Source organism: Epinephelus lanceolatus, chromosome 20, assembly GCF_041903045.1.
Source record: "Epinephelus lanceolatus isolate andai-2023 chromosome 20, ASM4190304v1, whole genome shotgun sequence".
Lineage (NCBI taxonomy): Eukaryota > Metazoa > Chordata > Actinopteri > Perciformes > Serranidae > Epinephelus > Epinephelus lanceolatus.
Genome location: NC_135753.1, coordinates 18670927 through 18698708, shown reverse-complemented (window position 1 = coordinate 18698708; position 27782 = coordinate 18670927). Strand labels below are relative to the sequence as shown.

The following is a 27782-nucleotide window of genomic DNA, read 5'->3' as shown; positions in this document are numbered from 1 at the left end:
TGTCAGCCCAGGAGGAATTTAGGGGTTAGAATTCTGCTGTAGTCTAGCTGAAGACTCAGACAACAACTTTCCCAGACTTAAGCACGAAAGAGGAAAAAACTTGTTCAGAGATAAAAAGGCTTTGACCTTACAGGGAAGAAAAATCAAAGGAGTGACTTGAATAAAGACTAAGCACCATTTTGAATTGCCAATTTGACCAAGGACATGCATTTCTACATATGGCATACTTGCTATGGTACTACAACTTGCAACCAAGCATTGCCATATTTTTTAAATCGACCAGTTTCTAGGGTTTACGTGGAAAGATCTGTTGTGCAATTAAACTTGCTTCTAAAGAGGCACCTTTTCCTGTTGGCTTTCGCCAGCTAGTTGTGTTTTCTGTTCGTTCATGTCATGTGATTTTGTGGTTGTCTGTGTGATTTTGTGGTTGTTTGCAATTGTGAAGCGACCTTGGGTTTCTTGAAAGGCGCTATATAAAATTGCTTTATTATTATTATTATTATTAGTAAATGTGGAACTAGACTGAGTTATGTCCATACAGATGTGTCAAACTCATGTCACCTCCACACAACTCTACACAAAAACTGTCTAGTTTAGAAACCCCACTGTATGGACAACCTACAATATTTCTCATCTATGAGCCCTAAATGGTGCCAGTCAACCCTGCATGATGATGATCCCAACTTCATACTGTGCAGTTGAATGAGGTTGAGCTGACTACAGAATAACTAGCCAGAGAACAAAGTAATACTGAATGTGCAGATGGCTGTCATATTATTAGATTGCAACCATGATTTCTTTAAATGATCTTTGTATTTATAACCTTGTATTTGCTGGGGTTCAGACCTTTGAATCCACCCACTCCGCTGAGCTCAAGTTCACCAAAACGAAGAGTAATGAGTTGACAAAAATATCAGGCAAATCCTATATTGTATAAAGCCACTGGCTGTACTCACAATTACACCAAGGGCCATGCTAAACTTGAGTGCAAGGCATTTACTGTATATGCAAAAAATATGTTGTGATACCAGTTCAGCCCAGGGGTTAAGAAACATACTCACACAAATATATATCCACCTGTGGGCCTACTAGAATTTCTAAGTTTTTGCAGGAATTGACTTAGTCATCATAGGTGTCAGTTTCTTCTTGCCAGGTAAGGCAATGCAGGCAATATTTAATCAACAATATGGCCTATCTAAATGTAAGCTACAACACACATATTTTCCACAATAAACACTTGCAATGGACTCATGTCGTTGTGGAGGGTAGATACACGTCAGATACTTACTGATGAGCCAGTGTGTTTACCTGACCTGCCAAGGAGCTCGCTTTGTGCAGCAAACCGATCGGGGGAGCTGGTGTTTCCCACCCACAATGCATCATCGCAGCAAACACAGCTCGGCCATGTTTGTATTCTGGTCGTGAATGGATATCACTGCCGCATAGGAGCCGTTCCCTTGCTAGTCCCACGTATTGTACCGTTAAAATGGTGAAATACTAACGATTAAATGCACACTCCAGTTTTGTAGGCAGACTCTAAGCGGGACGCGCCTTGCACCATGTCAGCCAACGCTCAGGGTGAGTAATGTCAGCGGGTTTTGTCGAGAATGCTTGCTAGCTATGTAGCTAAGTTAGCTAACACAGCTAGCTAATGATAAAATGGTTTGAAAACACTCCTACATTGACGGTAGGCCACATTTTAGACGTCAGATAACTGCAACTAATGTAGCTTTACCTTAAACAAACATTTAACACTTGGGTTGTATGCAGAAAAAAAAAAGCTAAAACGAACGTTAGCACGCTACCGTTAAGTTATTACTATGGTAACGTTACAGATAGCGTAATTAGTGACATTTATGAGTTTATATTCAATTAAATATATCGACTTACCCAAAAGCTAACCAAATTTATTGAGAGCCAAGCCACAGCCTAACTTAAACGTAATAATTTTCAGACCTAACGTTAATGTCCGACTTGAGGTTGTTAGCAGCAGCGTTTGCAAATATGTTATGCAATTTAGCTAACTTAGCTAGCTAGCTTGCGTGTTATCTTACGCTAGTTTAAGTGATAGCAAAGATTTTATACGGACATGATTGATCATTAGTAACGTAATGCTAGCGTGCTGTTGTATTATGTTAACGATGCTCTTGGAAGTGTTAACGTTGCCAAAGCGGTGTTTTAAAGGGAATCGTGGCTCTTTAAATCAGGTGTTTGGGTTTAATCGTAAGCTAATGTTAGCCGCCGCAGGAGTGCTGATAGAAGCTATCCGATTCTGCACAAGGTGATCGTTTAGAGAGAACACGCAGTTCTTTGGTGGATGCTTGGTGCCATTAGTCAACCCGCTTCAACTTAAAACTGTGCTAAGTAACATAGCTGTTAGCTATACGTACGGTGTTCTTCTTTATTTAATTTTCTGGCCTTGTCGCCGCGGTTGGGACTGATCTCAGGTCTGCATGTGTGTGTATAGGGGAACCACTATATGACGCAGTTAATGGGGTGTTTTTCATTCCACATTTGCTTTGTCGTTTTTGGTTATCAATGGACTGTAGTGGCTATAAGAAGATACATAGCCTGTCAGTTATACTTTAAGTCTGTACAGGTAACTTGAGGTGGTGAAACACATGCACCAGGCCTGTGAACACATTAGCTCACCAAGAGTGGCAGTGACAAACAGCTATGTCCATATACCTAACATTTCTGTGCACTGCCTGTGATTTACAACATGTTAAGACTGTTGGCTTGAAAAAAATACAATATTTACATCATGCAGTGGCTTTTCTCTCAAATGCATATAATAAATTAACCAGTTACTGATCACCCGAATGTCAAAATTTGGCATGGTATGGTCATCTGATGTTTACCAAGTGGATGCAAATATCAGACACTCAAGTTGTTGTCCTCAAAATTCATGCAACAGAATGGCGTATATCCCTAGCTGCTTTTGTTATGGGACCACTTTATCAGCCTCTCATGTCTGAGTGGTTCTTCAGTAACTCCAAGCTGCAAGTGCAGAGACTAAAATGTTAGACTAACAGTTTTCAACATACTTTGGCCTGATCCTTGATCTCTTCTTACAGTCAGTAATCTGCTTTTTTATTGTGGAAGACATGTTGATATTCCAGAGGCAGCAGAAAAGCGCAGGTGTAAATGAAAAAAAAAAAGATAGTGATCGCTCTATTTTATTTAGTTGCTTCGGTCTCGGGTCTTGGTATTGTGCATGCTGGCTCTCTGTAACTTATAGTTTAAACTGTCATTGTGTGTCCTGCGCACAATCCCCTTTGCAGATGTGTGCATGGTGTCCACAGCTGTTATTGTGTCCATACTTGTGCAAGCCCCAATCTGGTACACACTGGTACTGTTGGCAAATCCACAACAAGCACACAGGAAAAGAAAATAGCAGGAAAGCAGCATGCTGTGGTTTCCTGTTAAAACCTTTTACAGTGGCTTTGTCTAGCCTCTGTACAGCTTGTGTGTTGTTTTCTACTTGCTTCCTTGTTTTTCTTGTCAATATTGTGTTCACTGGTTATAGGGTTGTAATGATACATCAGTGTGGATTGATATATCAATTCATTGATCAGTGATCCAGTATTGTCAGTGAAATATGAAGACATTGTTACATGTTGTCATCATTATTTATTTTGAATGTTTTTTTGGGCAAGTCTGTGTCAATATTTCCATCCAAGCACACCCCCTTCCCAAACATCCAGTCAGTGCTAGTGCCTAGCACCAGACAGATAATGGTATGCAGCCAGGAAAAGGAAGGAATATATTTACTGATATCATTGCATAACAATCACAGGCCGCATCATTAATGGCAGACTTTGTAATATCAGCAAATATCGTATTGTTGACTGAAGAATTGTGTTAAAACTTGTGATTTACACCCTTATTGGTTATCTGATTATTGCCAGGTTTTTAAAAGTGGCAGATGAGAAAATGTTTGAGTTGAAGGTACCAAGACCCAATCAATGAAATTACCACCATCCGCTAGTCAGGTGCTGGTAAAATGAGAAAGTGGCTGGTAGATTTGCTTCACTCACCAGCCCAAAAAAACTAAGGTAGTCATTGAATGGCTGGTGAAACTGGAATATTCACTCACCATTTGGCTGGTGGACAAAAAAGTTGTTTTTGCACCTTGGAGCCAATCATGAAGTGCTCAGACGGCACAACCCTTATTTTGTAATTGTGGAGGTTTCCTGTTGCCTGCACGTGTGTTCAGACCCTGATGCGAGAACCATGCAACATCTTTCTTGGGACACTTGGAATAAAGCCATTGTTATTGGTAGTAGTAACACTTGTGTTTTTCAAACTATGATAAGTCAAAATGTGTGCTGTTAAAAGGTCTATGCCCAGATCAAGCAGCCCCAGGAACTGAACTCAGGAATCAAATCCCAAAGTCAGTTTCTCTGCAATAACTCTGTTGAAGTGAATGGAGTAGGATATACATGGATATAAATGGTTAAAGTTTGTCTTAGTAATCAATAGTAGGTCATTTTATATGGTATACTGTTAATGTCTGTGGCCGTTCTGGTTATTCTTCCCATTTTTTTCCTCGAAGAGAATTCAGGGTTGCTCTTTTTCTGATCTTTGTCCCAGTATCAGTGTTCCCTTTGGTGTAGCCAGTGTGCAAAATATTATGTATTGGCAAGACTGGGAAAACCTATTAGAACTGAATGCATGGGGCACATGAGGCCAAAAGGATTGTTTTTGATCTGTATCAGCTGATGATCAAACAACAGCAGGAGGTGTGGCAGGTGCTGTGATAACAACTTCTTATTGTGGATTAGGTTGATAGCTAACAATAGATAAATATCTGGTAGTGCAAAATTTTAAACGCTTAGACCTGCACAACTGTACTGTAACACAGGCTGAACTTTAGGTTCATGTTTGGACTGCCTTAGGCAATATAGCACAATACCTTTCTATTTGGATTCAGCCATAACAAGCCATAAGAGAGATGTGTTTACTGGTCTCTAGTGTGTACCATGCTGTTGGTGCACATGGCATATTGTGTACTTGCTGCACAAGTTGTTGATTCAGCTTGGCACGAGGGGCATGCCAATCTGAATCAACAACTTGGTGTACTAATAGTCCCTGTACAAATCAAAGTGTTCAGGCCAATAGGACAGAGTAACATCAACCTGTGAGGATGGCACATGTTGTTATCATAGTCTGTTCTTGCACTGTAAGCAAAACTTCCTTTCTGTTGCAGATTTTGACTTTGATGAATTCGACAAACCTGGTGCTGAGCGGTCACGCAGGAGGAGAGGCGAAGATGATGATCTAGAGAGGTAAATCATCTCATGTTCCAATTTCTCTATAAGTAAAGAGCAGTAGTGTTTGTAATTCACAGCCTGTTAAAGTAGTCACAATTAAGAGCATGATATTCATCTCTTCCTATAGAAAAATAATTACTGTACTATGAAATTAGTTATTAGTTTTCCACAGTTCTGATATACCTGTAACAGCAGCGCCTTCTCATGCTCTCTTATTGATATTAGCCCTTTTTACACAGATGTCACACTATAGGGCTGCTATGAAGTTCCGTCTTTATCCTTCCTTTGCAGCTGACATAGAATCAAACTGCAGCGGCATCATTCTGCTCCAGTGTGTGATTTTAAATAGCATCATAGCATGGTGGAATCAAAAGAGGCATGACGGGCGTGACTTTTAACACAAGTAGTGTCTGCCTACAGTGTGACATAGATAACATACCCATCGTCAGCATTTTATAAACAATATCAATGGCATAACATAGCAATAACAATCATTTACTATCTCTGTTACATGGTGGCTGATCTCATCCTTTTGAGGACATTTTCAACTGCTGCTCTTCTTCTTTGAGTTAACTGCCAACTGTTTCACATGCTTTTTAAATATCCTGTGGTGGGTCGCACACATAGCATGTCATCAAAATGTCACACCCATCCTGCCCATGGTCCTGTCCTGTTTACACAGACACCGTTTTGGCGTTGTTACTACATTCTGTGGCGACTTAAAGGCGAGATGTCTTTGTCTCCCCATTCTGCACTCGTACCTTACATACAGAACGGCAAGGCAGCGTAATGGCGCGATATACCTGCCTTGAACAGGTAGTGTAAAAAGGGCTATTGTTTATCACAGTCTGCTATTCTCTTCTGCTAACCGGGAAAACAAGTCATCGTAATTTTATAACCTTGTTTTATTTGTCTTTAATAAAAGAAAATTCATTTTATGCCTTTAATGTCAATTTTTCTCTGTGGTATCAAATGCTGTATTAAGTGTTACAGCAGAATAACACCCTCTGTAAATACATGTAACACTGCACCATTATCTGACTCAGCTAACCTGGTACTGGTTGTGTTTTCTTCTTCAAAGTGATTTGGAAGAGGATTTGTTGGGAGAGGACTGGCTGTCAGGTAAAAAGGTAAGATAAAACAAAATCTCGCTGTTTTGTTTACTTTGATTTTTATGTGCCAAAAAACAGTTGGCTGTGTCAGTATGGGTTCTCCTCAAGCAGGAAACGGAAAATAATATCCAAAACATTGGGTGTTGGTAGAACATTTAGAAAATAGAAGGAACAGTTGACTTGTAGCAGGTGGCTCCTCTGCAGGGGGAATTGTTGATGTGAAGCAGGAGGAAGTACAGTGGACAAAAAAGAACCGTGTTGACCTGCCCAGATTGCCTTCACCACATGGGAATAGTGCATCCTTTGGGGTTGGAGGTGGTCCCCTGCCCCCACACCTTACACACAACTAAGCAAGAGTGAAATGCAATTTCAAAAGAGCACACGGTAATGGTCATTTATTTTGGTTTCAGAATCCCTCAGAAGGGTCAGATGAAGAGCTGAATGATGACCTTCTACAAAGTGACGATGAAGATATAAATATGAGGTAAGCTATGACATAAGTGCCATGTTTTCAAGTAATGTATTCAGTCATAAACTGACAAAGTTAAGCTCCAGATTTTGCAGATTTAACTATCATAATTCATTTCTGTTTTCGGCAAAATCTCAATGATTTGTTTGTTTTCAGCGGTCAGAATGTGAGCCTCAATGCCACATACAGCTTGGGCACATCCTATGACCAGCAGGACAACTTGCAGGAAGCAGACTACACAGATGACGTTGTGAACCTGGGCGCAGAGGGCTGTGAAGAAGGGGATGGAGGGGAGGAGGGGTACCAGGGAGGGGAGTACACGCAGGAATACAACCAAGACGGCCACTCAGAGATGCCTGAAGACCAAATGGATTACACTGGAGAGGTAGCTGAGGGTGACGATGGCTACCAGGATGAAGTGTTAGACATCCAAATCAATGAGCCCATAGATGGTGAATTTCAAGTGAGTTCTCACATTTGCTTACTCACACGTAAAAGCCTGCAGATGCGCGCACGTGCGCGCGCACACACACACACACACACACCTACACCTACACCTACACCTCCTCCCACTCCCTTTTCTGTCCAGCGCCATTGTATCCAAGAGATAATATCAGTTTTCTTGTCTCGCTAAGGGGACAGTCAGGATTGAAAATCTATTCAGGAGAAGGAGATGTTGGTTGGCGTTTTTGGGCAGGAGAGGATTAGATTCATTATCACTTCCTGCCAGTTAATTTCTCCATCTTGCTGACAAAGTTTGTGTTGACAGCTTGTTTGGCATGAGGTAATGCTGTGCTGTCGCCTCCAAATCCCCGTGCCATTGTGACCTTGGGCCCTGTATCTTTGGGGGAGTAAGAAGCTGCTTTGTGTCGGGGAGATGTGCTGCCAATCGGCGGAGGTTAATGTCGGGGGCTTTTATCTCAGGCTTTAGACTGGATCTGATAAAGTCTCATGCAGGTGAAAAGATTATTGACCTTCCTGAGGACACCCCATACAGTTTTCTAATGATTGATGCGAGTTTCCCTTTCATTCGTTTCCTTTCCCTCTTAGCCAGGACTAAGAGGATCAAAGATAAGACCAGATCCATGTGCAAATGTCCGTTATGGTCCATTTACCAAGGTGTGATGGTGTTTGGCACCTGACAGAGATATATTGGCCTACCTCCTTTCTCCAAACAAAGATAAGATGTTGACCTTCTTACTGAGGGTGCGCTGCACAAATAGACGTCTATTTTGGATTTTGGTAAATGTCTGCAGGTGTGTATTTGTATTATGTGTAATAACTGTTCACAAGGTCACTAAACTACCTGGCCTTGACATTTTGCTCGCCATGGTATTCATTGAGTACTATGTGGAATAGTTTAAAGGATTAAGCTGTTGTGTTCCCTTGGGGCAGCCTGTCCGTCCATCTGGTTTGCTGAGAGTGTTTTTTTTTTTCCCTTTCTGCATTAATATGTGCTGCTGTTTGGCAGGTTAATGGAGCGCAACACCAAACACCATGGTGTGACCTACAGTCTGACCTTATTTAGCAGTGAGTTTTTGTTAGAGGGTGTTGTACAGATAGAATGTTTGAATCACTAGCAACTCCTATACCAGTTGTAGGAGCTTGTTAGGTTGTTGCAATGAATGAAAGGTATATTTGGAAATGATTGCATCATGACTTGAACTGTTATTTTCTCATGAAGTAGTAAAAACAGGTTTCCCACAATGTTTATGTCTGCGGCATGTTTTTGGCGTGGAGTCATGAACCTACAGTGCAGCCAATAACGGAGTGATTTGCGAGGAGTCAGTCAATGATATTTTCACCATCATTGAACTGGGGAGGAGTGCTTTTATCCGTGCCTGCATTTCTGTATATCATGTCAAACATTTACATCTCATTGAATTTCAAATGCTGTCAGGAATAGTAATGAAGCCTTGCTCCCACTGTTATGGTAATTTGGGTTGGGGGGGGGTTACATAGTGTCTCCCCAAAATCCTCTCCCTAACGTTTTAATGTTTGCCTTCATGTTCTGTATAATTTTTGTATTTTTTCATAAATTTATAGGTTTATAAATGTAAAATTTCTGTCCATTTAAATTGCATATGTAATTATCAAGGCCACTTGAATTTATTTTAGCCATCTAAATTAGATAAAAATATGCACCCCCATATTTAAAAATATATAATCTTGGTGTCTGTTGAACTCATTTATCTATTTTGCTTACATATATTATCCGCAGCATCACATAGCATAAATAGATGTTTTAATTTTCAACATCGACTTTGAAATTGTTTTCCAGCAATGGCATAGATACTGTCGGCCATTGCTGATCCTCAACGAAGCATTGTTACCTCTTTAACCAATCAATACATATTATCCATTTGATCTTTAAAGGATGATGAGTACCAAACCTCCTATGTTGATGGGCGTCTGGGTGAACATGGAGTCCAACAGGAGGCAGTCCCTGAGGAGGAGCAGGAGGAGGAAGGGGGAGAAGAGCAGCAGGAAGAGGAGGAGGAAGACACAGCCAAGGGCTTTGACACAGAGGAGGTACGTCGACACCCTCTGTGTAACACTTTACACTTTTTGTTGGTATGACTTGATCGCGTTTTGTGTTTGTTTGTTTGTTTTTAGAATCTACTGAAACTAGGGATGCACCAAACTGAATTTTTCAGTCATGATACCGATACCCTGGTTATCGGCTGATAAAGATAACCGATCTGATACCAGTGTTGATAAGTTGTATGCCTCATTGTGTGACTTGGATCATTCGTTTATGTATAAGGCTAGAGCAAGCTTGACTTAAACTTTGGTTTCCTAACTTTGTCAAAACAAAACAAATGAATACATAGATATAAATGTATTGAATTGTTATTGATAAATAAAATAATAAATCATGCACCAGCAACTTGGTAAAAAAAAAAAGTACTATTCAAGTGTAAACCATATAAATGTAGCAACATATTAGTCAAAACTAGAGCTGTACACAACTTTATTTAGCTGTTTAATACAAATATTCAATGATTGTTTTTTTTCCTCCATACAAAGTTTTAAGGTTGGAACGGGGTTTAGCGGGACGTTCAGGGTGACAGTTTGTTTACTATATTAGGTGAATGCCGCTAACTGCAAACGATGGATTGGAAATGTTATCAAACAAAAGTCAGACACTGTGTCGTATTGCGTTGCCGTGGGCTGTAAATTCACCACTTCTCAACAGAAGATTGAAGATAATATTGTCTCATGGCCTTACGGTGGAAAGCCTCTCTTCCTCCAGGCCACTGCCTGCGTGTCCGCCAGTCTCTGCAATGAAGAAAAAGCGTCAAAGTCAAGAGCACTCAACTCCACAGTAAAATCTGAGGACGAAAATGTCCCCAGAAGTACACTGCACAGCATTCTGACTAGCAAGAAAAACAAACAAACTAACAAAAAAATGATTGCTCAACTTGAAGCAATCTCAGTCGACTGAGGGGGTCTCTGACTGATGATTCAAATCTCTGACTTTCAGGGGGCAGCTTTAGTTGTAACTTAGACAGACATTGAAATATCAGTAAAAAAAATACATACAAATGCATAAAATGAGAACACAATGTGGTCTAGCAGTGAATATTCACATTTAAGAAGCTGGAACTTGGTAATTTTGGCACAATGTTAAACCATATATTTATTACCAAAATTGTTTGTGTTTAAAGTTCTGTTGATCAACTAATAGATGAACTGATTATTTCTTTAGCTTTGGAGGAGATTTTGTGATGCACTATAAACCACGAAGTTTAACACTGACCTGAATTCACACAAAGTTGAGCCTATTGTAAAAATTGTGTCTTGTTTTTAACCTCTGGAAATGTCCTCAGGTTGAAAATGAAGCCATGCCTGAAGAAGAAACAAAGGAGGAATCAGACGAGGAGGACGAGGAAGATGAAGAGTCTGGTCGTTTACGGTTCAAATCTGAAAGAAAGGACGGCGCTGTTGTGCGGTTGGCTAACGCAGGCTGTAGCAGGAGGGATATCCCTGAAACACTCGGTACACATTCTCCTAGCTGGGTGTTATTTATCGTTTGTTAAGCAACAACCAAGAGTGAATTCTCAAATATTTTCTCATCTTAAATTTTTGCTCCACCCTGTAATAGGTTCACACTACAGTTAAGCATAGAATGTATGTAAAGATGGATAGCACGTCTCCACTTTCTTCCGCTGCATAAAAATGAAGCCAAAATATCCAGGATACCGGCGCTGCCGTCTTAAGCTGGTGACATTACTTGGAGCCAGACTCTATGAAGTAGCAATCAGAAATGGGAACCGTGGTATCAGGATCACGCCATACACCCATTCAACCCAGTCCCGAGCAGCGCCATTGATTGCGAGCACACAAAGCTGTTAATCATGATGTAATATCCCCTGACTATAGCATCAAGTAACTTATTAAAACCAATCAAAATCCAAAGAATGAATACTTGAACATGCATCAGCGTGGAAAGAACTACCTTAAATGACAGAGACCATATTTGGGAAACATTTATTTGATGTGTACTTTGAATTTTTATTTGGCCCTTTTCACTAGCATGGATTTTTATGACCTGTACTGCAGCCAGCCACCAGGGGGGCAATTCAGATGTTTTGGCTTCACTTTTTGGACTCCGTTATGCCATCCATCTTTATAAACAGTCAAGGTTATGGACTTAAATCTGTATTTTTTTTTACCATGTTTTTCTTGACATTAATGTCGAGTGCTCTGTTTTCCTGCTCTACCTCTCATTAGAACTGTCAGAGGAGGCTAAGCAAGTTCTGATGGCATTTGAAGAACAAGAACGGCAAAAGAAACAAAACCGATACGGAGGCCGAGGCATGCGAGGAGGAATGCGAGGCGGCAGAGGAAGAGGAGGCTTCCCACCCTATGGAATGGGAGATTTTAGAGGAGGATACAGAGGAAGAATGAATGACCAGAGGCTCCCCCTGATGGGAAACATGGGCATGCAGGTAAACCACTCCACCTGAACACTAAAGGGATAATCTTTTTGGCTACACTGCGTATCGCATCACTCAATACTGAACCACTCCTGTTGAAGAGTAGCTAAAGAACACATAAGAGCTTCACTGGATAAGATGATTTGAAATGGCTTGACTCTTTACCTTCCTGTATTTGTCACAGTCACAACAAGGCTGGGTGTCTTTGTACTTCACGTGTTTTGTTCGCCGCTGCTCTTTTCAATATCTAAGACTTCCAAAGCTATGGTCGTTTACGCATGACAAAAGTCAAAACACTCTGCTCTTCCCTATCTATGTTGATATATGGATTATAGCAAATCATTTGGCAGTAGTCCATTTAGACAGTATTATACGAAATTAAATTTGTTCTTTGCCCAGGATTTAGTTTCTTGTGGGCTTTTATTATTAGATATCACTCCAAGCATTTAATCCTTTGATTTACATGGCTCATCAGTTCATACAAGACCTTTTGAAGGTCTAGGGGAAAAGTCACTTCCAACCTAAATAAAAAGAACACGTAGGGATGATCTTCAGTAACAGTGGAAGGTTACCAGATTTCAGAACTGGGCCAGGTCTAGTTGTTGCCATAATCACTCCCTGTTAATTGTGACGTTAAAGATACCACATTTCCATTTTTTATGTTATTTTTTTATTTGATCACTGAATGAAATTATGCATTTCACCAAGGCTACATTGTACAAAAGCGCACAAAAACAGAACTATTGTACATGAATAATAAATCAGCAATATACCATTGTGTTAGAGCAATTGTCCTCAAGGCTGTGTGACATTTCACTCCAGCTTTGCACTATTTTGTGTTTTTCATTCAATGGTAATAAGTTGTAAAATTCAAAACAAAATATTCACGCTGGAAATGAATATTTAATGACAGATGGACGACATGCCAACACTACAAACATTCTGCTGACTGCTGTTACTGAGCGTTTACTTTTCACAATATACTGTATGTTTAACCACTCGACTAATTTGGTCATTGGCATGTTTGTTTGTTTGTATGATAGCTTTAATGGATAAGCTGGCCAGTTATCAAGCACTCATTTGAAACTTCACTTGATGATATAATTATTGTTCATTTATCAGTCGGTGCATCCCTGGCAGATATATCCTGATGCTAGCACATAATCGACTCTCCTTCTAAATAGATGTAGATCAAGTTAAATAAACATATAGTGATCGCACCAAGGTTACCATCAGTTTTATGTCACTTTACAAATTCTTCAAGGGAGCATTGCATTAAATTACCTAGGATACCATCTTCATCTTGCCTGTGAATTGACTTGTTGGTGTGTCATCCCATGGCTGCAAGTAGTGATATCAGAATCCTCCCAGAAAGAAATATGTTTTGACAGGTTGTTTTGGTTTTTCCCCTCCTCTCCGTTTCCCCATCTCTTTCCAATTAGCAGCCATCCTCCCGAATGCCTCTTCCTCATCAGCCTCATCAGCAGCAAATGCACTCCCAGCAGCACCACCCTTCACGTCCAAGAGGACCTCCTCCCTTCCAAGACCACGGGCGCCCGCTGGTCCAGCAGCCCCTTCAGCCCCTCATCCCCCCGCACATGGCTCACCGCTCCCCGCCGTTGCGGCCCCAGATGGAGCCGCCACCACGAATGATGAGCTCCCCGCCACCTAATTTCCCTCAGCATCACCAGCAGCAGCCTCCACAGCCCAAAAACATCCACATTAACCCCCATTTCAGAGGGCCCACGTCATCCTCTGTACAAGGTAGGCTTATCCACTATCACTGAAGTGCTTTTTACCAGACATTTTATTGAACTTCTGTCACTTTCAACAAATTTTTACCTTGTTTCCAGCATTTTTCTGATGTGTGCTGACCCATTCATAGTATTAAAACTGATTTTGCAATCTCATTTAAAAACGACAGCAGTATTGCCACCTGTGCATTAGCAAGGAGATGTATTGCATCCAGCCAAGCTCTCCTAATGATACACAAATAGCCTCTAGGAATGATAAGACTGAGTTTAAATCATAAGACATAAAGAGCTATAAACATTTTGAAAGGATCATAACTTGATTTTGGATTCAAAGGCCATATCCGAGCATATAATATGAAGCAACATTTCTCACTAGTTACTGCAAACCATTGAAATATATGTGCGTTTATAGTATATTCACCAAAATATCTCTGTAGGCCTGCTCATTAAAATATGACATTGAATGCATTTTTTCAAGGCTGGGATGAAAATCCAGATATTTTCTGTGCTGTTTTATATTATTTTTTTTGGGTCTTCAACATTAAAGTAAAGCAGTTGGCTACAATCGGTCAGTTTAAGATGACATGAGTGTTCCCTTTGTCTTGTGCAAAGTTGATGTACTAGTCCCATATTTGTCACATTTTAGTTCTGTCTGCATGAAGACAAATAAAAATGCAATAGATTTATTTAATTGACAATTTAAATTCTGAAAACGAAAATCATAATTTTCATTTTATCCAAAATCGTGCACCCCTAGTTAACCAGCAAGATGCTCAGCTGAGGTGCATGTGATGTCTGGCAGTTATCCTTACACTGTCCTGAAAGGTGTCTGGATTAGAATGTCATTTTGTTGTTTGGTTGAATGACAAGTGAATAGCTCTCTCAGCCAGTAATGGGTTTATCCTCCATTTTTCTTCTGGTGGCATCACCATTTCATTCCCTGAGATGGGTTTATCTGGCCTGTCTGTCCAGGCCAAGATTGAAATTTTGTTAGCAAAGCATGTTAGCGCTTGTGTGTGTATGTGTCACTTTGTGCAAGTGTGCATGGATATTTTGGTTTTGCTCCTGAGAGGAAGACGTGTTCTGGAAAATAAGGAATTGCCTGTGGTTATGATTAAGTGTGTGTATGTGTGTGTGTATAATATGTTTGTATATATGCCTGTGTATTTTTATTTATTTATATATTCATTTAAGTGATAGATTCCAACTGAATTTTTTCCCGTTGCAAATGTTGACATACAATTACAGTAACCCTTATTTTGAAGCAGTATGAAAATCCATTTCTTCGAATTATATTGTGCCGAATGTTGTCAAACAGCAAATGTCTTATTTATTTTTATCAGTTGCATTTGGCAAATTATTCTCATGCATTTGATATTTTCTTGAGCTCCCTGGTCCGTGTCCAGCTGTGTAAAGATGTGAGGAGCGACTCTGATACAAAATTTAACATGTATATCTGTGTAACAGCCTTTAGCATGGAGATGTCTAATGGGCTCCTCCCTTTTGACTATCACCACCCTCTCTGTGCCTACTGCCCCTCATTTTCATTTTTCTCCCCCTCCTCCATCCACCCCCACCCCCTTTCTCTCTTGCTCTCTGTCTCTCTCATTGCAGTGCCCTTGATGCCTCCTGCTCAGAGCCAGCCCAGACCTGCTGTGGGTCCTCAGAGGTTCCCTGTGAGTAGCAGCTGCTCCTCTCCCTCCCTTTCGCCACACTTTCTCTCCCTCTCCACACGGTTAGCGTCCCTTTTTGTGAGGGCAATATCATTACGGCAATTAGACTGCCTGCCCTGGCCAAATACTGTTAAAGCAAATCTGTAAACACCGATACGTCTGGCTGCACAACTGGAAATGCGTGATAGGGGCTTTAGGCAGTAGACTTTTGGAGGTCGAGGCTGCAGTGGCGGGACTTAGTTAGCAACTCTTCATGGATGGGCTGGGGCTCAGACTAGCCAGCTTGGCACATAATGGAATTGTGAGACCAGGATATACTGCCAGTTAAAATTCACTTTCCACAAGTTTGTGTCCCAAAGGCACGGAGACCTTTTTTGAACGGTATTTGAATTAATGAAACATGCTGGTGGTTTGATGGGGCTGGGGTGAGCCTCTTGCCTTTTTGCACCATATATTCCGAAGGCTGAATTTCACGTCAGAGAAAAGGGATCTTAAGTCAGTGATTTCCTGTAAGAAAAGGTCCTTTATTTCACTCACAAAGAACCTATCAGAGGGATGACGGAAATGCCTTTAAAGTAATTACTGTATTGAGGGAAATGACTCGACAGCAAGACGGCCAAAGTGCTTTAAGTTACTCCGTCCTTCTAGTTAATGATGCCCAGGCATCAGGTGGTGCTCGTACTGACTGACATCCTCCTGGAAAGTGCATTTTATATGGATTTATGCAAATCAGCCATTGGAAAATAGCTGCATCCAATTGCATTCATGTGGATTTACAACCCTGTTGCCAAATGAGCCAGCCTCACATAGAGTCAATCTTTGTCAAGAAAACTGTATTTTTATTTACCTCCTTTCCAACCTTCAATGTCAATATCGTGCAATTCCTGTTCCCTGAGGTCTGTGATTGTGCTAGATATTGATAGCGCAGTAGAAGGGAGCTGTTTTGCCTCTTATCAGACAGTAGAAGGTGGGCTTGGAAGGGTATGCAGACAACTGGGCCGATGAATAGCATAATGTTGGATTCCCCAGCTGTCAATCGCGTTTAGGCTGCTGTTGCCAAGGACACAATTTGAAATGCAGGTGACATACCAGCCGGCAACATTCCATTTACCAGTGGGCACCTGATTACTCATGATTATCATACATTATCATCCCATCAAATTTAATTGTTAAAAGACTGGGCGGATGGGGGGGTCATAGCCTCTAGTATTACTGCATTAAATTTTTGCTGGTGGAGACTGGTTTTGAAATATTAATCTCAGCACCAATTAAAGGTATTAGAATATATAATCTGTTTAGATAATGACATTCAGTTTAACCACAAAATAAAGATGCCACCACCTACACTATCTGGAAAAGGGCTATTATTACCTATATACACCTTTCTTAGAAATATTTTATTCCTTGTGTCGCATGTTTGTAATGGTATCAGCCACTCACAGCTCTGAAACAATCCTGTGAACAATAACATATCCCAAAAACAAAGAATATGCTTTGTTGCCAACAGTTTTTATTGGTATTAACTCCTAAGAAGTTAACACGAGACCCAGCAACAAAACATCTCTTTAAACTCAAATTTCCATTCTTTGTTAAATACTATGACATTTGGCCCCTCTCCATTCTGTTTGTGTCGGTTATCCCCTCACTGCTGAGAACTATCCCAGCATCAGTTACATACTGAGCAGCCCGCAGCCTGTTTATCAAGGATTAAAAGCGAGAGGATGAGCTGTGTTATTTGAGAGGTATTATATGGACACCAGAGTCCTCATTGTGCAAACCTGCCTGTCTGACCTTTTAGAACAGTATGATTGCGCCCTCATTGTGATCCCCTGTCTGTGTAAGCCCCTTTGATTAACTTTCTGTTAAGCAAGTTTTTGGGACTCTGGCCTTCTAGCTTTCTAACACCTCTCCTCTCTAAATACCGCCACGCAGCAGTGGAATAAAGATGGATTAAGCCTTGATAGCATCTTAAGTAATTTACAATAGGCTTGGAGGAGGCAAGCAGCCCATTTGTGGAAGTGCCACGTGTTGAATAGCAGGTTAATTTTTCAACAGAGATGGATGTTTAAAAGAATAAAGGAGACAGTTATGAGAGGGATTCGAATTCCAAGGAGGGATTAAAGGGTTGTTATCTAGTTTTCCTTGGAAGATTGATGGGAGTAGCGTGCATGCAATGAGTAGAAAGCTGTCAAACATACGAAGCGGTTGAAACAAAGGTGAGGGCACTTATCCCCTCCTGAAATACCCTTTCCTTGTTAGAGACAGGCTTTTAGAAGCTTTATCAACAAAGCCCCAAGTAGCATTAATGCAGGTTTGCTCACGAATTCAGGCCGAAGGGTTTCTTTAATATTGGCATGCATATTGATGTTTACAACTCAAGATTCTGCGTCTTTTTAATGACCCCAGCCTTTCAATTACAAGCTCTCCCTGCCCGATGCAATACTCCACAACAAATTCCCATTTTTCATTAGTTTAATTTGTTTGTGATTATTGAGTTCCCAGTATGGCCTATAATTCATGAGTTTTGTGCTTTCCCAGGGACCGGGAGACTTCCAGCAGCACATGTCTGGTAATTTCGGTCAGCCCCAGCGGCCTCCTCATCACATGGAGCCCTTTAGGAATCAGCCACCTCAAGGTCCCCAAGACAGAGAACCCCTCTTTATGGGAGGTGAGTCCCCCACCCACCTTGGACGAGGGTTACAAAGCTCTCTTGGCATATTTAATCCTATTCGACATCACCTCTGGCGGTATACCTACAGGGTATGCTGCTAGCTTTCTGGTGCTGCTCCATCAGCAGCACTCATGTTAAATGCATGTGTATATATATACATCTGAATGAGCCTTGGAAACTGCATTAAACATCTGTATTTCTGATTTCCATTCACAGTGTTAATGCTGAACTAAATACACTGTTGTTTACCGTTTCACCTTGATAGAGTTGTCTGTTTTTGTTTCCCTCGCCGTAACACTATACATCTGGAGAGGAAGTTACTGATGTATTGAAATTGGCTCACAAGGAAACAAACTGACATCTCTGTTGTGTTGTTATTGTTTGCTCTTACCCGTGTGGGCACAGAGCACACAGAGTCAGCGAGGTTTCCAGGGCAGCACATGTTTGATCACCAGGGCCCCACTCCTCTGATGAACAGCAGCCACAACCTCCATCAGCAGCAGCAGATGCCCAGCCAGGGCCAAATGGGTTTTGGCCCCCCAGGACCAGCCTTCAACCAGCCGGGCCAGGGTCCGCTAGGACTTTTTCAGAGAGAACCCCCAAGACCCAACCTCCCTCCCCACCAAGGTCATCAGGGGATGGTCGGCTTGAATCAACAAGGTGGGCCCCCCAACCAGCCCAGACCCTTCATGGGCCCTCGGCAGCCGTTTGGCCAGCAAGGGAACCTTTTTCCCCCTCCACAAGTTCCGTTTGGGATGCAGGTACGACTAAGAGTAAGTGATTTTCTAACCAGTTGATGTCTGTGTATTTGTGCTGTATGTTGTGTAGCAGTTTTGTGCCATTTCTCTTGTTCTTCCCCAATTGTTTCTTGACTTTGCTTCCTAAATATGGTAATTCGATCAGAGTGTTGTTATGTTCTTTTCTAGCATCCCCTCTTACCTGTGACGCTTTTTGTAAAGGAGCCTGGCAGACAACTCACACGCTTTGTTTGCCATGAATGTATGAATTTTTATCTGCTTTGCTCTAGATTATTAAAATTGCTGTGGCAAGAGCAATGACTAGACTAGAGTACTGTACACATGAATAAACTAGTCTAGTTATCATATTCACTGCCACTGAAGCGTTAAAGGAAGAAGACTCATGTCTGTTTGGCACCTCGGCATTTTGTCAGGAGACATAGACAAGAGCTCCCTCTAGTGATTGAATCACTATTGCTGTACTACTTGGTAGATACTCGAGGATACCGGAGGTTAATTATATGCAGGAATTGTCTGATTCAGTGTTGAGATTTGTGTTCATAAGAAGTGATACTATTGCTATTGTAAAAAATGAAAAGAAATAACAGTTCTGACATTGCTGGTTTATTCATGCTGTAGTTTGTTCTCATTCTCTGATTCCCCAGGGCTTAATGCACGGCCCTCCTGTCAACCAACTTCCACATCACGACATGCCGCCCCATCAGCCCATGCACCAGCAGCAGCAACATCATAGGCAGGACTTAGCCCATCATCAGCAGCAACATCTAAATGTCAGTGAGCCTCGCCCCATGATGCACCATGGACAGAATCCCTTCCATCAACAGCAGGCGCATGGTAGCCCCAGGCAGATGACGCCCCGCCCTCAGAACCCCCAACAGCGCAACATGTCCAACAGGCAGAGGATGGTGAGAGATTAACATATCAGCTCATCTATTTTCTGTTAAAACTGATGAAAGGCAGCAAAATTGGGTCATTCTGATTACTGTATTCTGTCAGCATCTTTCCCCAATAAACAAAAACTAGCCTGTTAAAATGTGGTGCACATATTAAGATCAGATTGATTGTAAATACAACATGAAATGTTTGTATTTTGTCCTTTCATCAGAGCACACCTGTCTCCAAGCAAATGCAACAGCGCAACAGCAACCTCCGGGAGCTCCCCGTAGCACCTGGCAACACGAACATGAACAGTGCCCGCCCCGCCGCCAACGTTAGGCCTGTTGCCAAGGCAACACAGGGGGCGCGTCCTGGGCAGAGCACTCAGCTGGTGCCTGACGGTGGCAGAGGAAGAGGCCAAGTTGCTGCCAAGATCGAATCACAGCCTGGAGAGGCAGGCAGGACAGTCGTTAGCAAAGAAATCGCAAGCACACCCTCCAACACGGCACCACAGGTCAGCATTTTAACACTTGTGTTAAAAAAACATTGGTATGGAAAAATGTCATAGCAACACAATGGACAAATAATTTTCAGATAAATGTGTATTATGTTTTTTCTTAATATCTTTTTTAAGTGGGAGTGTAAACTGTGAGTATTTCTTTCCTGCTAAATTCCCATTGACCCAGAAATTGTAACCTCGGCCAAGCTTATTAGTGTGCTGAGAAGGACCCCCATTTATTAAAAGCCCAATCATAAGGTTGTTAATGACAGCAGTCTCATTTCATTGGAAAGACCAGATCAATACTGTTGCATTTTTCTCTTGGGTTTTGCCTTTGATTACATCTGAGTATCAGGCAATATAATATGGTTCAAATAGGACACAGTGGCTCACAACACCCCTACAGGCAGTCACAGGCAGTTTATGTTTTGTGCCACAGGACCCCGATGAGGATGAAGAGACCCGGCAGTACCGTTTGAAGTTGGAAGAGCAGAAGCGCCTGAGAGAGGAGATCCTGAAGAGAAAGGAGATGCGACGGCAGATGCAGGCTGGCGTCAGAAAGAAGGAGCTACTGGACAGACTCAACGCCCAGACACCGGGCCAAGGCCAAGCTCCTCCACAGATTCAACCCTCACAACAAAATCAGCAAATGCCACACCCTGTCCAGCAACAACCACCACCACCACCACCACTACAACCACAGCAGCAACGACAGGAACAAAAACAGCCGCTGCAGCCACAGCCACTGCAGCAGAGACAGTTGCCCCAGAGAGCACAACAATCATTAAATCAATCATTAAACAACCCTAATCAGGCCACCCCCATCCCTCCCAACGGCAGTCCTCAGATCCCTACACCACGTCCCAATGTCAAGACACGCCTGCAGATGGTAAAAGGTAGCACTCAGCTGCAACAGACCCCTGGGCCTGGTCCAAACCAGCAGTGGAAACCACCACTTCAACAAAATAGGCAGCAGCTGCAACAACAACAACAGCGAAGGAACAGTGCTGGGCAGAACTTAAACAGACCTGGTTCTCTGATCCAGCCTGATCAGGGCCCCCCAAAGAACATACCTGTAACCCCGTCTGTGGGCCCTGGCCAGGCTCAGGCTCAGACTCAAGGACCTAAACTTGGGGCTAAAAGAACTGTGATGCAGCGGGCCAAGAATCCTAGTTTTGAAGGGCAGGTGCCACAAAAAGTCAGAGTCGTCAAACTTTCAGGAGCGGTGAGCATGTGAATTTAATTTCTATCAAACACCTTCTTTTATGTTTTGGTCCGACATTTATTTGATCCTCTTCAACAGATTTTATCCACAAGGGAAAACACTTTTAAAATGAAATGCCACCGATTGCCCTCACACTGTCTATTTTGTAATCTAAAAGATATCTAACCTATGGGAATGACAAGGTGATGTCTGTGTCATTGTGGTAAAATTGATCTGTTAAGAGTTTCTGCTCTTAAGCTTTGGGAACTGGTATTTGAGACACAATGCCTTAATGCACATTTTACCTTTAGAACACAGAAAGGCTGTAGGCATTAAAGAGAGCAGTATGACATTTATCCGTAGAGTTAGGGACACCTCATCACTGCTCTTAAAGGTTGATATCCTCTTTTAAGGGCAGAAGAGTATTCTCTTAAAGATAGATGCCTGGAGATGGTAAAACAAGAATGACAGTAACACCAACAAGTCCAGAATAACCACTGCCGGCTATTTTATACTCACTTGATAAGTTACTGCTGTGGCCTTAATTACACATTAATCTTTATTGAAAAACCACAAAGGCATGCATGTTAAACATTCATACTTGTCACTGATGAGACATGTTGGTGGGATGTGATAGTATTTGAAATAAGCCGCTTTCCGACTCCATCCCAGAGGATCAAGCCACAGAGCCAAAATCGCAGGCTGGCTGCAGATGAAGATAACTGGGTGTCAGTGCGAAACCTGCGCAGAGCTATCTGATGTACGGCATCTTGGAGAAAAAAGGGGAGTGGGATGTGAGGTGGAGAAAGAGAGATGGAAACAGAAAGAAGCAGCTAAGGCCTATAGCTGTAGTGAAAAGAAGATTGCCGAGATGCTCCCTCTTCCACATTGTTCTGCTGTCATCAACGAGCGCTTGACAATGTTATCTCCTCCCTTCTTTTTTTTTCTTGCTCTCTCTCTTCCTCTCTGTCATCCCTCGCTTGCTGTTTTCCATCAACCCATCTCTCAGGTGCGAGGCAACAAAAGAATGCCAATCCAAGACCCTTGTAATTAATCTTTTTTGGTTGAACGGGGGGAGCAACATAATACCTGTGTAAGAAAGTTGCCACTTTTGAGGATTTGGATTTGTATGGCTTAGGCACACAGATAAGAGGCAAATTATATTTTCATCAGGGATAATACAAAGCAGCGCAAGACACAAAAGCTGGGAAGGAGGGGGGGTGTGAGGGGGATGGGGTACACATCGAGCTGCTGTCGTTCCAGTGTAATGCAGCTTAGCATTTGATGGGTGCAATCAGGAGCTGTGATTTCTATAGGAGGGATTAATCCATTTACTCTCAACTGGGGACAGGTCAGAGATATCGCCTCTTTTCTTCCCCTGTATTGATCTGTCACATCTCTCCGCAGAGTCGGGGAAGAGACGACCTTCAATTCTTCCCCGCATGTCAACAGAGTTGAGCTGTGACTTTATTTGATAATGAGACCATCACCTTGTTGGGTTGATCTTTATTCCCCACAGCATGTCTGATAGTGATCCAGCGCCACTTTTCTGGCACTTTTCCCCTTTGCTTTGTAGATAAGGGTTTGCATTGCTGCCTGTTTTCCATAAACACTTTGCCTAAATGCTTAATGTGAATAGGAGTTTGTGATGCCTGCATATAGATGGAGATAAAGGCTGGAATCTTGTGTGAGATGCTAAATAAATGTTGTCCTCCATCATCCCCATCCAGAGTGGAAAGGGGCCAGTGCCAGCCAGCAGCCCAGTGCAGCAACAAGGCACCTGGCCGGCAACGCCGCTCAACCAAAGGAAGGTTACCATGACAGGGCAGCAGCAACAGGGACCAGGCGGAACACCACAGGTTGGCCGAGGGGTCATGGGCAACCCGCAGCAAAACAGGGTATGTCATAAACGAGCTCATGCCTTCTTCTGTGTGTTGGACATCAGCAACCGCCTCACCCAAAATATGTGTATTAATAGTGCAGAGTGTGGGTAATGGCAGCTCTGAAATGAAAGAAGCTGAAATGTCTCCTGTAAAGTTGTCCCATGCCGCTGGCGCTACCCTGGCATTCAGTAGACTTACCAATCGAGCAGCAGTGGTAATAAGACAGGACAGTATGCCAGGTGCAGGAGTATTGACAAGCTGAAAGCAGTGTAACACGGGGGGCTACACAAGGTCCCCTGGCCTCTCTGCACGCCTGTCACCACCAGGCTGCTGTCACAGTTACCATACTCACTGACGCTGACAGGGTAAGGCAGTCACCATAACGCTTGCATGGCTCCTCTCCCTTTATGCTCCCCCGCCCCCAACACACACACACACACACACACACACACACACATATTCCCTCTACCTCCTCTTCTCTCTTTTCGGGGTCTCTCCCTCCCCCTCCTCTTCCTCTGCAGCTGAAGAAACATACCTCTCACTCTCAAGCACAAATGAAGATATGCCATGCCACATGCATCATGTTCTGACGTTGATGTTCTATGTAGAAATATGATAAGTCAATCATGTGAAAGCTTGGCATGTCTGAGAGGTGCGAGAGGAAAACACATAGCGTTTTTAAATTTTCCTTTGTGCTGAGAAACAGTATAGCTCCTCTCCACATGGTTGGATGCAAGATTAAAACATCAACATGCCTGTGTAAGCAGCGAAAGGCTCAGTCTGTGTTTTCGCCTGCCGTCTTTCTCTTAACCCTTCCCCGAATTTTTTTCACCACATGTGGGCAATTTCTCTCGCGTCGGTGTAGGTTGTCGTGTCAGGCCGGGGCCGAGGTAGAGGGGGTGGTCCGATGGGTCGAGGTCGTCCAGTGTCCACCAGACAGAGCCAAAGAGGAGCAGAGAGCGAACGATGCACTGTGTCCATAGAGGGCCTCTCCTCATCCACAACTGACGTTCAGCTGCAGAATCTTCTCAGGTCTATTGGCCCCATCGAGGTAGGTATCGCAGCTTGATACTTGCGTATTTATTGTATTCAAATACCTTTCTTCTGATTTAATATGCTTGTGCAAAGCATCTTGTTTGTATAAAGAGTATCAAAATTTGTATGTGCATCATGATGAAAACTTAAAACATAGATATGTTCTTGCACCCACCAAAGGGGTGACATTTCGTAGTGTGATCCCATAGCGCCCTCTGTCGTAGTTATTAGGTAGGTAGAGAAAGTGAATGAATGAATGGATTTCCCTGCACCACCCCCACTCCCTCTTGTGGATAAGGGGAGAATCTAGCTGTACTCAATATGTATTTTACTATTTCTGTTTATCGCAGATGTTCAAAATGATGCCCCAGCAGAGGAAAGCAATCGCCAAATTTTCCAGTCCCCAGCATGCAGCGAGTTTTCAAATGAGCTTCCACAGGTAATCAATATTCCTCCCTCTTTTTATCATCTTTATAGACATACCAATTAACTGATTACATTACTGTGGTTGGTAGCCTACATCTTGCCATAGTGGTGGTCATGGATTTGCGCTGTTGTACAGATTGTACGCAGCACAAAATAAGTGTTTATTAGTGTCTTTCTCCTGAGACAACAGCTCAAACATTATTATCACAATTACTACACAGGCACATGATTGATTTGTCGCACATTGATGTGTCGCTGATTGACGGATGAGGAGCGTGATAGAGCCAGGGAGTCCTGTTAAAAGAAGTCACTTTGTCCCAGCGTGGGAGCCTCACGTGCACAGCTCCAACCTGGCTTAGGAGTTTTTCTTCAGCCCTTTGGGGGTCACACACAGTCGACGACTCTGCACAGAAGCATCATTCATCTCTTTCAACTTGGAACAGTGACAATAAAGACCGTAGCTGCGAAGCATGCCATTGTTTGACTCTGTCTACCAATTGTCCATTGTTGTAAAATGGCACTGGAGAGACACTGGACAGTGAATCCTACTTTGATGTAGTTTGTGAAGAATGTTTTGTGCGTCTTACATGGACACTAAGTAGAATTTATAATGGGATAATGGTTGCTCCCCTCTTTAATTAGATTCATTTATAAAACAAAACGAACACTTTGTAGTTCTGATGTGACTACTTCATTGTAGTTGATTATTATCTGCGACTCGCTGTTTGGCTAAGGTGCAGGAAATGGTTGTGGCAGACTGTGGTCTACTCATATAGCAGTGTGTCTGCCCCTCTGTAGATGGCAGTATTTCATCACTAATGGTGCTTCATTTTTCCAACTCAAGCCCGCTTTTAGGCAGAGGACAGTCTGCAAGCAGTTTTTGGGTGAATGGCCCTACCTAGTGGAGAACTTGCATACAGGCACAGAGATGGATGATTTACCATTAGACTGGCTGGGACCATATTGGCATCAGATGTCGGATAATAAATAAAAGTTTTTTTAATTCTCAGTGGTTTTAGGAATTGTTAATGCTGTGACTCTTTTGTAGATTTTGTGACGCTTTTCAGTTTCAGTGCTGCGTCTGGGACAGATTGTGTTGTTTAGGTTGAGCGTTTGGCATTGCTCCTTGTTGTAAGTGTTATTAGATCTTTTAACTGTTCCCTGGAATCCGTTTTGGATTACCCCTCCTTGCATTTTGGATGTTTATTTTTTTAGGCTGCATGTTGTCTGATTATGGAGAAGTTAGATTTAGGTTTCTAATCTGTATTGAGTGTGCTTTGAGGGAATGTATATGTAATGTTTTTTTGAGCTTTTTTGTTTTGAGATTTATATATTTGCTATGTCAGTGAGAATTACTCACAATTCTCCTCCAGGATACATTTCTGTACATTTTTGCTGGGATTTACATTAGGCTTCCTCCGTTCAGGTGTAAGTGATCCGAATCTGTGTGACTATGAGTAGATAATTTGGTGCCTTATCACTGAGCTGCATGGCGTACCTGGAATAGCACTTTGAACGATTTGCAATCACACTGAGTTGACAACATAGATGTTCGGCAGTAAAGCAAAAAAGTTAAATTCACCTCATTACTTTGCCCGATAACTTTAATTCCCCTTATTATATTAAATACATCCTTCATATCATATCAGTCATATTGATATTGAAGTCCTACTGAAAATACATTTCTGTGAGAAACTGTAAGTGACACTTGTACTATCTCCCAGGCATCATTTTATTTTAATTTTCTGAGCATGTGCCCTTGTTTGGGGAGTGCGACCACATCACTGAAATCCATAAGTTTTCTAAATACTTACTTGTCTGGCTCTCAGTTTGATTTCACGAGACATCATTATTAAACTAAATGGAGCAAGTTAGGCTCATTTACTTTTCCCATAATTCCATGATTTTTGTTTTCTTTCTTTGTCGGACAACATTTTTGTCTATTGCGAGTTTAAAGTTTGATACACGGAAACTTCTTTTAAATGTTTAGGCGTCGTTTACTCGTAGTTGAAGTTCAGACATGAACCTTTTGTACATTACTCACAGGACTGTGACACAGGAAGTGGAGGGGGCAACCATTATCTATGTAGTGATCATGTACATAAGTAGCCATGAACCTTCTCTCAATATTTATCCTGTTGAATTTTTTTTTTTTTTTGAGTTAATCTTATCTATTGTATCAAGTTAAACATTTTTATATGTAAAGATATGCTGATGACTCCAGACATAAATCAAGTTACTAGTGTTTTGTTTCTAATTTAGCGCCAGAATGAACAATAACTGGACCATTTTTCTGTTTAGAAAAGAGATTTGACAAAAAACTTTGAGGGAAAAATAAAAACATGGCCAATATACCGTGAACATGCAGGTATGTGAAGCCGGTTAAACTTTAGCCCAAAAATGTGTGGTTGTGTGTGATGTCCATGTGTCCGGTGCCTTTACGATGAATAATCGCTCTTATTTGTGCTGCATTTTATGATTTTATACTTTACATACTCTGTAAGTCCCTGGGTATTCAACTTGCAACATATCACATATATCTTAAGACACTTTGTATGGCAAGAAATTCTACCTCATATAGATCTAGGGGGATGCCACTGAATTTTGGCAGATTATTTGCTTCATAGCCAGAAACACAAGACTTTTTGTCCTGCCCATTTAACTGTGATGTCATACTAATGTTCAGCTCCCTACAGCCCTGACATGTTAGAGGTGACGCAATGGACAAAGTATATGTAGCTGCATTTTAAACACTGGATTTGACCAATACAGAGATAATTTGGAGGGTTAACATTTAGACATTCAGCTGTTAGTAAATCAACTCCTGGCTGTGCATGTGGATGACATCACAGGTTAAGTCCTTTGTTCTCTGATTTTAAGACTTCGGCAAGAGTTGTTCATGTTCACAAGTAGCTATTGGCCTCTGTCTCTGACTGCATGTGTGAATCAAATTCATAAATTTAGTGGTATTTCCCTTAAATTAGCTATTACTTAAAATAAGTCAGAATCCACTCAGTATTAAATGAAGCTTCACATGCGTGATTCTTGACAGTAAAGGTCACAGTTCTCAACATGCTTAAGGTATCAGAAGTATTGGGACAGATGGGGTGTCTGAAGATATCTAAACTCCTAAATTTTCTCTTTTCTTCTTGTAAAACTTGAGGTTTCTTGGTTTTAAGTCTTTTTTGTATGTTGTACAGTTG

General features: G+C 41.9%; 1 protein-coding gene across 4 annotated transcripts; it reads left to right on the top strand.

The window, feature by feature from the left end:
* The first annotated feature begins 1413 nt into the window (after positions 1-1413).
* On the top strand, positions 1414-25659 carry rbm33a (RNA binding motif protein 33a). 4 transcript variants are annotated; one of them, XM_078162694.1, is made up of 19 exons: positions 1414-1578; positions 5213-5291; positions 6358-6406; positions 6799-6872; positions 7014-7320; positions 9234-9389; positions 10691-10859; positions 11595-11812; positions 13246-13564; positions 15169-15230; positions 17766-17895; positions 18304-18659; positions 19301-19561; positions 19762-20046; positions 20471-21256; positions 22966-23133; positions 23984-24169; positions 24504-24592; positions 24801-25659. In XM_078162694.1, the coding sequence occupies exons 1-19, from the start codon at positions 1560-1562 to the stop codon at positions 24847-24849; spliced, it is 3762 nt and encodes a 1253-aa protein (XP_078018820.1). In that variant the 5' UTR covers positions 1414-1559; the 3' UTR covers positions 24850-25659. The 4 variants fall into 4 exon arrangements, with proteins under 4 accessions (XP_078018820.1, XP_033494104.2, XP_033494105.2 ...); XM_033638213.2 differs by having other exon boundaries at positions 18304-18671; XM_033638214.2 differs by having other exon boundaries at positions 13243-13564.
* The last annotated feature ends 2123 nt before the right edge of the window (positions 25660-27782 follow it).

Excerpts from the sequence above, each read along its gene's own strand:
- rbm33a (XM_033638212.2), top strand. Across the intron at positions 9,390-10,690 it reads AGGGCTTTGACACAGAGGAG|GTTGAAAATGAAGCCATGCC; the intron begins GTACGTCGACAC and ends AAATGTCCTCAG. Across the intron at positions 10,860-11,594 it reads GGATATCCCTGAAACACTCG|AACTGTCAGAGGAGGCTAAG; the intron begins GTACACATTCTC and ends ACCTCTCATTAG.